Source organism: Camelina sativa, chromosome 2 (genome assembly GCF_000633955.1).
Source record: "Camelina sativa cultivar DH55 chromosome 2, Cs, whole genome shotgun sequence".
NCBI lineage: Eukaryota > Viridiplantae > Streptophyta > Magnoliopsida > Brassicales > Brassicaceae > Camelina > Camelina sativa.
The window spans coordinates 6,633,873-6,643,163 of NC_025686.1; the positions used below are offsets into that span (position 1 = coordinate 6,633,873).

Consider the following 9,291-nt stretch of genomic DNA (forward strand, 5'->3'; position numbering starts at 1 on the left):
GGCGGGCTCAGTATCTAATATAATCATTATGATGACTTAGTTTCTGGTGACCTAATTTCACTAAATGATTAAAAATTAAATTTGGTATTTCCAAAATTGAACCGTTTGGAAGTGCACAACAAAATATTGAAAAATAGGAAAAAGATATGAGTTCATCATTTTAAAAAGTAAACAAATTTGAAATATCGAAATATATATATGTTTTTAAGGAATCCCATACCAATCGGTTTCCTGTTTTTTTTTTACTGGGATTTAACGGATTTATATGTTCAACAAACAACTCAACAATTATTTCGGGTTTTCACAAAACGAAAACCAAAAAGACCACATATTTGCAAGACCAACCCAGTCCGGTCTTTAAATAATAACTTTCAGTTAATCTAGATTTCACACAGTTCATAATCATCATCAACTCGGCAAACTATGAAACAAACGCACAATTTAATACTATATGAAAATTTTAAAAAAATTCATACAACTCTTCTCCTAAATAATGGAGATTTTCACCAGATTAACATTTACATGAGTCATTCAATTCCAAATCCCTATAAAACTATTTTTGTCTTTTATCAATTTGGACCAAAATGTTTTAAAGTTTGAAAGTTTGGTCAAAAAAGTGGGTCTTCCCCAATTACGATGCGGCCCATTACAGATAGGAGCTACCATTACAATACCACCATAATTAGTAGTAGTATTATTTTCCTTAAATCCTAAATCTGACTTAAATACCAATAAATCACACTACCTGTATTAAAGTTTCACACTACCAGTATTAATTATACAAACTCTATTTGAAAATAAAAATCCCCTATATATTAATAGAGAAACACTCTCTTGAAAAAGCTGATGTGTCGCCGCCAGAGAGCTTGAGACATATTTAACAAAAAACCTTAAATTTTCTACTTAATTACATTAACATGCCACTATATTAAAAAAATAATTAACTGAATAATAATTAGATATGTCATCAATTCTTACACAAATTTAAATATCACATATTAAAACTAATAAAATAATTACATACTATTTTAAGTCAAAATTTCACTAAAATTTACTTACAAAATATACAAGTCAAAGTTATATTATTTTTAAGAAATCAATATTTATAAAATATTGATTTCTTAAAATCAATATAAGTAAAATATTCTAAAAAGGCAATAAAAACATATAAAGTTAATACAAATAAAGAACATATAACTTATTAACAAAATCATATAAAAAATATTATTTTTTATGTTAGTATTATTACCTGTCATAATAATTTAAATAACAAGATTTCAATAGTTATTATAATTGATTATAAAAAGAAACATATTACCCCTAAATCATCTCCAACTCATTAAAGAAAACTTAATTCTCAATAAATATAGATTTATATATATTCATAAATATATATAAAAATGACAACAAATTAGGGGATATCATGATGTGTGATTATTTATAAATATCTAAGTATGTAAACTAATTAATCTCAACATTTAGTGTGATTATTCATTAAAAAATAGAAATAATGATAACCAAATAGGAATATACGTTTTAATTGTACATTAATCAATGTGCTATTAAAAAAGAATGAGACAATAACCCTTATCATTATAAATAAACTTAGTACCTAAAAAAATTATAATATATTTAAAAAACTTTAGTTACATATTATGTTTGACACAAACAAATATTGGTTCTAAAATAATAATTTTACTTATTATAATTTTAAATAAATCGATTTATCCCGCATATAGTGCGGATTGTTACCTAGTATACTTTTATATGAGATGTGAGTACACACAGTCACATAGAGTCGAAAGATTTTAATTGGGGATAGGAATCTCACATGAACTTCCCGAGAAACAAGTAAACAAAATTACTTTATTAGTTTTTTGGTTCACGAACCGATCCAATTATTTTTTTTATTAATCCATCTTTATGTAAATGACGAAAATACCCTTTTAAAATAGTTAAGCGACAGTTTCTGACAGAAGGGTAAGATAGTCTTAGGTCACAAACACTTCATTGAAGTGAAAAAACCTTTGTTTGATAGAACAAGTGAAAAAGAAACAGACAACAAAAAAGCTAAAGCAAAAGTACAGTGAGAGAGAGAGAGTGATTGAGTGATATAGATTTTTTTTTGCACACTCGAAGAGGGAAATAAAGAAACAAAATGATGCCTTGAGGGAGAAAACTAATTGATTGCTTTTTTTCTTCTATATCTTTTTGTTTACACTTACACGAGAACATGATCGGTTTATCTTATTACCACCATCATTGTTTTGTAATCTCTCCTTCTTCTCCTTGTTCTTCTTTTTTTTCTCCAATGTCGATGAAGAAATGTTTGAGATTTACACAGTGTCTTTCTTACTGTAACTCGGGTATGTTTTTGTTTTTTTCTTTCATGTCTCTATCTGTTGTGTCTCTCTTAGATCTCTTTTTTTTTTTTTCTCTATCTGTAAAAAAATTAAAAATTGCCTCTTTTTGCTTCTTTTGCTTAATGCTATAGTCTTATGTCTCTATCTGATTCTTCTTTTGTTTAGTGTTCTTATTTGACCGCTATTTTGTGTTCTTTCTGTTTCTTAATGTTCAGTTTGATACTCTCTTCTTAAGTTAATTGGGGTTTACTTGATTAGTTCAATCCAATCTGCTAGCTTGTCTGGTTTTGTTATCTGTTTTTAATTCATGTACTAACCTATAATGAGATCTGCATTGGGTACGTATCAAAGATCATTGATTGTGCATGTATAGTTTGTGTTTTGGGAGCTTAAGTTGCGTCCTTTTGAAGCTTATGACATTGAGTCAATTGGATCTATTAATACTGATTAAGAAAGATTCTTCTACTCTGTTACTATCATGTTGTTTTGTAAGTTTCTGAGATTGGTTTGTTGTGCAAATTTGATATCTTTATGTTTTGAGGGCTGTGGAGGACTTAACATATTGCTTTGAATTTTAATGTTTTCTTTACAGATGTTTTGAAGTGGTGATTGGAATGGAAATGGAATTTGGTAAAGGAATTGATATGGAACAAAGCCCCAACAGTGTTCTGCCTGCTCCTCGTCCTTTCACTGAATTAGAAAAAAGGAGTACTAGACTGAAGCCGCCTCGTAGAGATGAGGTTTTGAGAGTCAAAGAAGGGTTCACAGAGATAAGCTTCAGGCGCTACCGTAGCACATCCTGTAAGAATTTTAATTCAAAGCCTCTTGCAATGGGGGATACAACGGAGCTAAGGAGAGGCTCTGTGTATCAAAGCTCTAATGAGTTGTTTAAAGAACTTAGAGAACCTCATGGTCGTAAAGATTCAAAGGCTAAACTTGAGTTGTCTCGTAGTAGTGATGCTTCTTTCTCCTTTAGAGTTGTTGATTCTTCTAGAAAGGGAAGTACAGAGAAAAGACAGAACAAGATGGTTTTAGATGGGCAAAAGTCATCAGTTGAACCTTGCACCTCTGGCAACTTCATTGACATTTGTTTGAAATCAGGTATCAAAGATAGAGCGGTGGTGTTGGATTCAGCTGATGATGTAGCCAGTCCCCTGAACGAATGTAGTAATGACCATAAAGTTAGATTGCCTAAGCTACATCCAGCAAAGGTAGACTCATTAGAAACCAGTTGCAATAAGGACAGCTCAAGAGTTAGGAAGATGTTTGATCCATTTGTTAAGTCAAAATCTCTGAGAAGCCCTCTTGTTTATATAGGAGAGTCAGGTGTATGTACAGAAAAGCCAGGGAAGAACAATGAGCGTTGCAAGTCTATGTTGAGTGATTACTCAAATATTCATAAAAGATCAAATCTTTGTCCTCCTCCAGTGGTCAGTAAAGATTTTACTTCAGTGCTGAAATCTTCCCCGGTTCATCTACATTGCCGTCTCAAGATGGAAAGCAAACATGGACTGCCGGTTTTTCAGTTTGTTACAGGTTCTCCTGAGGAGGTTTACGGTGCAAAGACTTGGAAATCTGACAATGGTTCTACTTGGATATATACATTTTCATCTGCTGGAAGCAGAAAGAGGAGCAGTGCTAGTGTGCGAGGATTGAATGAAGTTAGTAAAGAATCTTTGCTGTTGGCTCAGATGCAAGTTACATGTAAAATGTGCTCAGAAGTAAGAAAAAAGGGACAAGATCCAGAAACTTTGATGGTGAATGAGTTTGTTTTGTATGATATTGCACAAGCAAGACGAAGTGTCTCCACAAAGGAAGATCAATCACTACCACTTGATATGGTTAATAATGCCTCCAAGAATTCTGTTAAACCAGACTCAGAGTTGAGAAATAACTCAATGTCCGGGGATGGTTCAGATACAATGAAGCAGAGAACATCTCAGCCGAAAAGAACATCTCAAAGCTATGATCTTGAGGCTTCAAATGGAACAAACCCGTGGTCAGCTGCAGATTTGCATCCTGACCTTGAGATCGCTGCTATAATTATTCAAGACACGATTGAGAAGAGAGAAAGCTTAAAATACAGAAGAGGTGACAAAAGGTTGTTGGAGAAAACTAATCTTCTTGGTCTGTCTCCAATTGAGGAGGAGAAGAAGGAGTTGTTAGGCAGCAGAGTTTCAGAAAAATTGAAGGTTGTAATCCCAAGGGGAAACCACGGGTTACCGAGTACCAAGAACCTTGGTCCTTCTCCTTTGATTCAGAGATGGAGGTCAGGAGGTGGTTGTGACTGTGGTGGTTGGGACATGGCATGTCCACTTATGGTTCTTGGAAATCCTCGTATCTCATCTTCTCATGATCAGCCTCTTGTAGACAATCAGCATCCTTTACAACTATTTGTCCAGGTAAAAACTGGTTCTTTCCTCAATTCAACACAAGTTATGTTGCCTTAGAACTGCTTCTTTTTTATCATCTAACATGTATTGTCTTCATATTATAGGGTGCTAAAGAGCATATACCAGCATTGTACATGTCGTTTGTTGAGGAAGGGCATTACGATGTTCATTTCCACGCGCAGTTATCAACGTTGCAAGCATTCTCCATCTGTGTTGCCATACTACATAACACGGAAGTCTCGGATAGTTACAGGAATGGCGAGAATGTACAACAGTTCTCGCATTGCAACTCATTGAAAATGCTGATTGATGATGATGTTCAGTTCTTGGTTGAAGCAGTAACTGAGGAAGAAGAAAAGAACGTACCTAAGCTTATGAAAGAAGCTGCGGCCGCTCTTCAATCGTACATGCCAAACCCTCCTTTCTCGCCAATCTCCCGAGTGTAGTCTGTGATGCTGTCATTATTGCAGGTACATTTGAATTCTTCTGTATCATGCATGAGTTGGCGAGAAGAAGAGAAGAGAAGGTTGGTCTCCAACTTCCTTCCCTGCAGAGCGCAACCATGAAGCGGGAGATTCGTAAGACAAGCTAGAGCTTGAAGATGGGATGGTCTCTGATCTCCAGATTGAGAAAGACGTCACATTCTTTGTTGTGTCATTTATTTATTCTTCGAGTAGGATCTAGGATTCTAGGCAAACGAAAAAGCCACACTGTTCATATTGTAAGGTAGCAAATGGGAAGTGCCCAATTTGGTTAGAGGTCTTATAAGCATAGAGTTGGTAGATCCTTCAAAAAAAAAGTTTTGTAACTTGTAGTGAATAATGGATCTTCATCTTCTCTCCCCAGTCAAAAAAGGACTTTGCACAAATGAATTTAATCAAATCAATAGTTTACAAAAATAAAAACAAAAAAAATGTACAATATTCCATTCTTTGTATTACATATGTTGCAATCTTGATGGTTTCGTTGGGGGTGAACTGTCCTTGTTCTTTGTTTTTGTGCCAGAGAGAGCTGACGAATTGGGCTGTGCCGCTTCTAGAGAGAGTACACTCTTGTAAAATTCATATGAAGCAAAGAATATAGCTCCTTGGGACATGTACATCACTAGTCTGGGGATCAATCCTCTGCAGCATATAAAAAAGAGAAGACTATGCCCGTAAATTGATGAAGCATGGATAATACAATTTCAATAACCAGGACTAGGGAGATAAGATCAGTGAATGCGAACCGAGACCTGTATAGCCCTCTCAGACCTTCTTGTTTGCGTATTGATTGAAGAGTTTGATAGACACTAGGATGCTGGTTCCTAGATCCGGGAATCTGCAGCAATGAGATAAGTTAGGTGTAGAAGACAACTCTTAGAGTAGTTCCTGAAAAGGTTGGAAAGAGAAACAAACCTGAGTTTGTAATCTTGTTTTTACTACATCAAATGGAGTTGTAAAGAAAGCAGCAGCAGATCCCGCTAAGCCTCCACATATGAGCTGTTAGAAGCAAATATTGGGAATATAAAGTAATCTCAGGTTCTCCATAAGAAGATAAAATACAGATAGCTAAGAGAACTACATAGTTCAGGATATTGTAAGATGAAGCAGAGAAGAGACAAACCGTTTGTAATGTCGTGGGTTGAGCCGATTGACCAAGAGGACCTAGAGATGGCAATACCATTTGCTTCATGTTTTCATAAACATAGAACTGTATTTCCAATAAATATGGCATCAGACGTTCAGAACTGTATTCAAGCAGAGAAGGAAAAATAGGAGAAGACTGGAGACATAAAGATCACAGACTGCTCCTAGCTAGAGCATAAGTACACATTATAGTGTGCGCAAAACGTACCTTAATGATTGAGTGTGGGATATTTCTACATAGCACTGCAGTCCATCCCGCATATAAAGAAAGCAGACCACCCTTTTGGATGATTCCAACCAATGCGGTCCTGTGTTCATATGTGCCCAAGAAATCAAAAAAAAATATGTAAAAGCACAAAAGGAAATGGAGAACTAATTTAAATGAGAACTAATTTTTTCAAGCCAGGAAAACCTTTAAGAGACAAGAGAACAAGGAAGTGTATTATGCAGTTAGCAAAAAGTTAGGTTCAGGTTCAGCTTGGAGATGTTTACCAGCAATTGCGATAATGTGAACTGACTTGCATCTGCTGTTTTATACGCTCACTTGGCGTGAAGATAAAAGAAGTTGCAATGCTTGCAGAACCACCAGCTACGCAGTGGGTAAGGGAGCAATATTCCTGAAATTTCAAGAGTTTAATTATATGAACTTTAACAGGCCAGCAGAAAAAGGGAGAAACATGTCAGGGAAAAAAGTAGAGTAAGACGTAAGAGGAATTAGAGATAGTTCTATTGAAGTAAATGATACCTTAGGAAAAAGAGGAAGAAGAGCTCCTTTAACTGATTCATAAGTGAAGGTATAGAGGGCAGAGATAGGAGCTGATGAGGCAATGTTGCTAGCAATCCCCCGGTAAAGTCCAGAAACACCTGAATACATATTAGGATATAATTGTGTTTAGCAACAAGGCCCTGTGACAAACTAATACAAAAAGTAAGCCTTTCTTTCTGATTATCTCCAGTAAAATCTTTTTTACCTCTTTCTGATATAATTGATCTCCCAGTATAGCATAGAGACTTCTCCTCCAAACGGCAAGACTGAATCATTGTCTTAACTGTATCAAGTGGATGAAGACAAAGACTGACACTTATGCCTGCCAACGCACCAGCAAAAGCATGCCGCTGTTTAGCAAAAGCGTAAGTAGGCGTTTCTGCAGAGGACGAACAAACTCCAGTCTCTTGGTTTTTTTCATATCTCTCAAGCAAATGTTTGTTTTCAACGATAGATAAGCTGTCCTCGTCTGAGTTATTCCCTGAAGAAGAAACCTCAGTATCGCTGTCCGTGCTACATGTTGAACTTATTATGTTCACTCCTTTGTTGTTGGCACACCTATCTTTGTAAAGCAAGAAGAGATAGTTCACATCATTAGATCTGGATGTTGTGGTGTCTACCAATGATTCTGCGACGCTAGCTCTTATTAGAGGAATCCTTGGTTCAGTAAGAGTTGAGCGGCCCTCTGCAGCAGTGGTAACAATGACAGAATCACAACTACTGGCATTTCTTGATGCGCATTCTGCTTCACGGCTGACTACATTGGGAATACGGTCAGCCGCTCCTCTTTGATACCTAGTACAAGTGGGAACTACTTCCTTACAGCTATACAATTTTTCAGTCTCCCATCTAGCATCAAAAGGAAAACTATACTCTCTGCAAGAACCACTGATACACTTGGCTCCATTACTCTGACTAAACCGACTAAAGAAAGATTCGCTAGATGGATTAGAAATACACATCTTCTCAGCCACTCTCAAAAACTTAACCCTGTGCTGTGTACTCGATGGCGACTGAGATACAGCCTTCTGATCAGAAGGCAACTGTGTACTACCCCTCAAAACTTTGAACTCACTAACTTCATCTCTATTTACATCATCTAAATTTCTTTCCTTTAATGAGCTAATCAACTCACCAGAAACAAAACCCGAACGATCCCACATCAAGTCAACAGCAGATATCAACGAATCCCTACTCAAAATTTGACTCAACTTGGTCTCTCCTCTTTTGATGTTCTCCCTCTGGAAAGCATATTCATACTCTACATGTGGATGATGATGATCACTAATCTTTGACAACTTCCTCTTAGCCTCAGCTAAGTTCCAACTATGCTTAATCGAAGGTTGACCCTTCTTAACAGAGCCTTTCGTAGAAGAAGCCATTTTGCTTTATCTTTCAATCAAATGAGAACCCACAAAACCAAACAAGTCAGAGCTCCCAATACGTTTCAAATCAGAACCTAGTAAGCATATTGATTGCTGCTAAGTAATTAACCAAGTTCTGATTTTTATGGATCGGACAAGTTCAATTGTATCCAGTAATACAATGCCCTAGCTGCAACAAGGATCTGTTCCAGAAACATGTCTCATGTGAGAAAAAAAAAATCGAAAATTTTCTTAAATATCAAAACTAATAGACGTAGTAGCTCAAATTGAAGTTATACCTTGAGAAACTAAGACACTCTTCTTCGGTTGAAGATTGAGATTTTCCCAAATTGCTCATTTTTTTTCTCGGGAAGATTCGGCCGCGAGTTGGAAATTTTTCTGGGTTTAAGTTTATGCGCTGGCTTCTCTCCTCAAAGGGTTTTACTTTTTTACCTTCTTCTTTTTTTGCTTACTTTTTTTACATTAGTGAAAATTATATAGAAATACATAAGTTTAGAATGGGTCTTTGTTCTAAGAAATGATGATGAGAAATCTGGAACTATATACATGTGGTAGTGTTTGGAGATTATACTAAAGAGATGTTATTGGTTTATGATTTAAATAGAATTTTAAAGACTTTAAATGTTATATAGTATCTATTACTATTATTTAACCAAGATTTTGTTAAATTCCGTTAAAGTTTATTGTTATTTTTTTTGCTTGAATCTAATATTAAATTATATTCAAAAAGAAAATAAACGTAAAAAAGAATTCCAA

General features: G+C 35.3%; 2 protein-coding genes across 4 annotated transcripts; one reads left to right on the forward strand and one right to left on the reverse strand.

The window, feature by feature from the left end:
• On the forward strand, window positions 2,048-5,592 carry LOC104718798. Of its 3 annotated transcripts, XM_010436620.1 has the most exons (4): window positions 2,048-2,366; window positions 2,956-4,765; window positions 4,861-5,159; window positions 5,227-5,592. In XM_010436620.1, the coding sequence occupies exons 2-4, from the start codon at window positions 2,978-2,980 to the stop codon at window positions 5,234-5,236; spliced, it is 2,097 nt and encodes a 698-aa protein (XP_010434922.1). In that variant the 5' UTR covers window positions 2,048-2,366; window positions 2,956-2,977; the 3' UTR covers window positions 5,237-5,592. The 3 variants fall into 3 exon arrangements, with proteins under 3 accessions (XP_010434922.1, XP_010434907.1, XP_010434914.1); XM_010436605.1 differs by having other exon boundaries at window positions 4,861-5,592; XM_010436612.2 differs by lacking the exon at window positions 2,048-2,366 and adding an exon at window positions 2,405-2,851 and having other exon boundaries at window positions 4,861-5,592.
• Window positions 5,603-8,980, reverse strand: LOC104718822 (probable S-adenosylmethionine carrier 2, chloroplastic). Its single transcript, XM_010436628.2, has 9 exons — window positions 8,814-8,980; window positions 7,356-8,717; window positions 7,130-7,248; window positions 6,877-7,001; window positions 6,593-6,692; window positions 6,362-6,448; window positions 6,154-6,237; window positions 5,991-6,076; window positions 5,603-5,880 (listed from the first exon to the last, which is right to left on the reverse strand). The coding sequence occupies exons 2-9, from the start codon at window positions 8,530-8,532 to the stop codon at window positions 5,694-5,696; spliced, it is 1,965 nt and encodes a 654-aa protein (XP_010434930.1). The 5' UTR covers window positions 8,533-8,717; window positions 8,814-8,980; the 3' UTR covers window positions 5,603-5,693.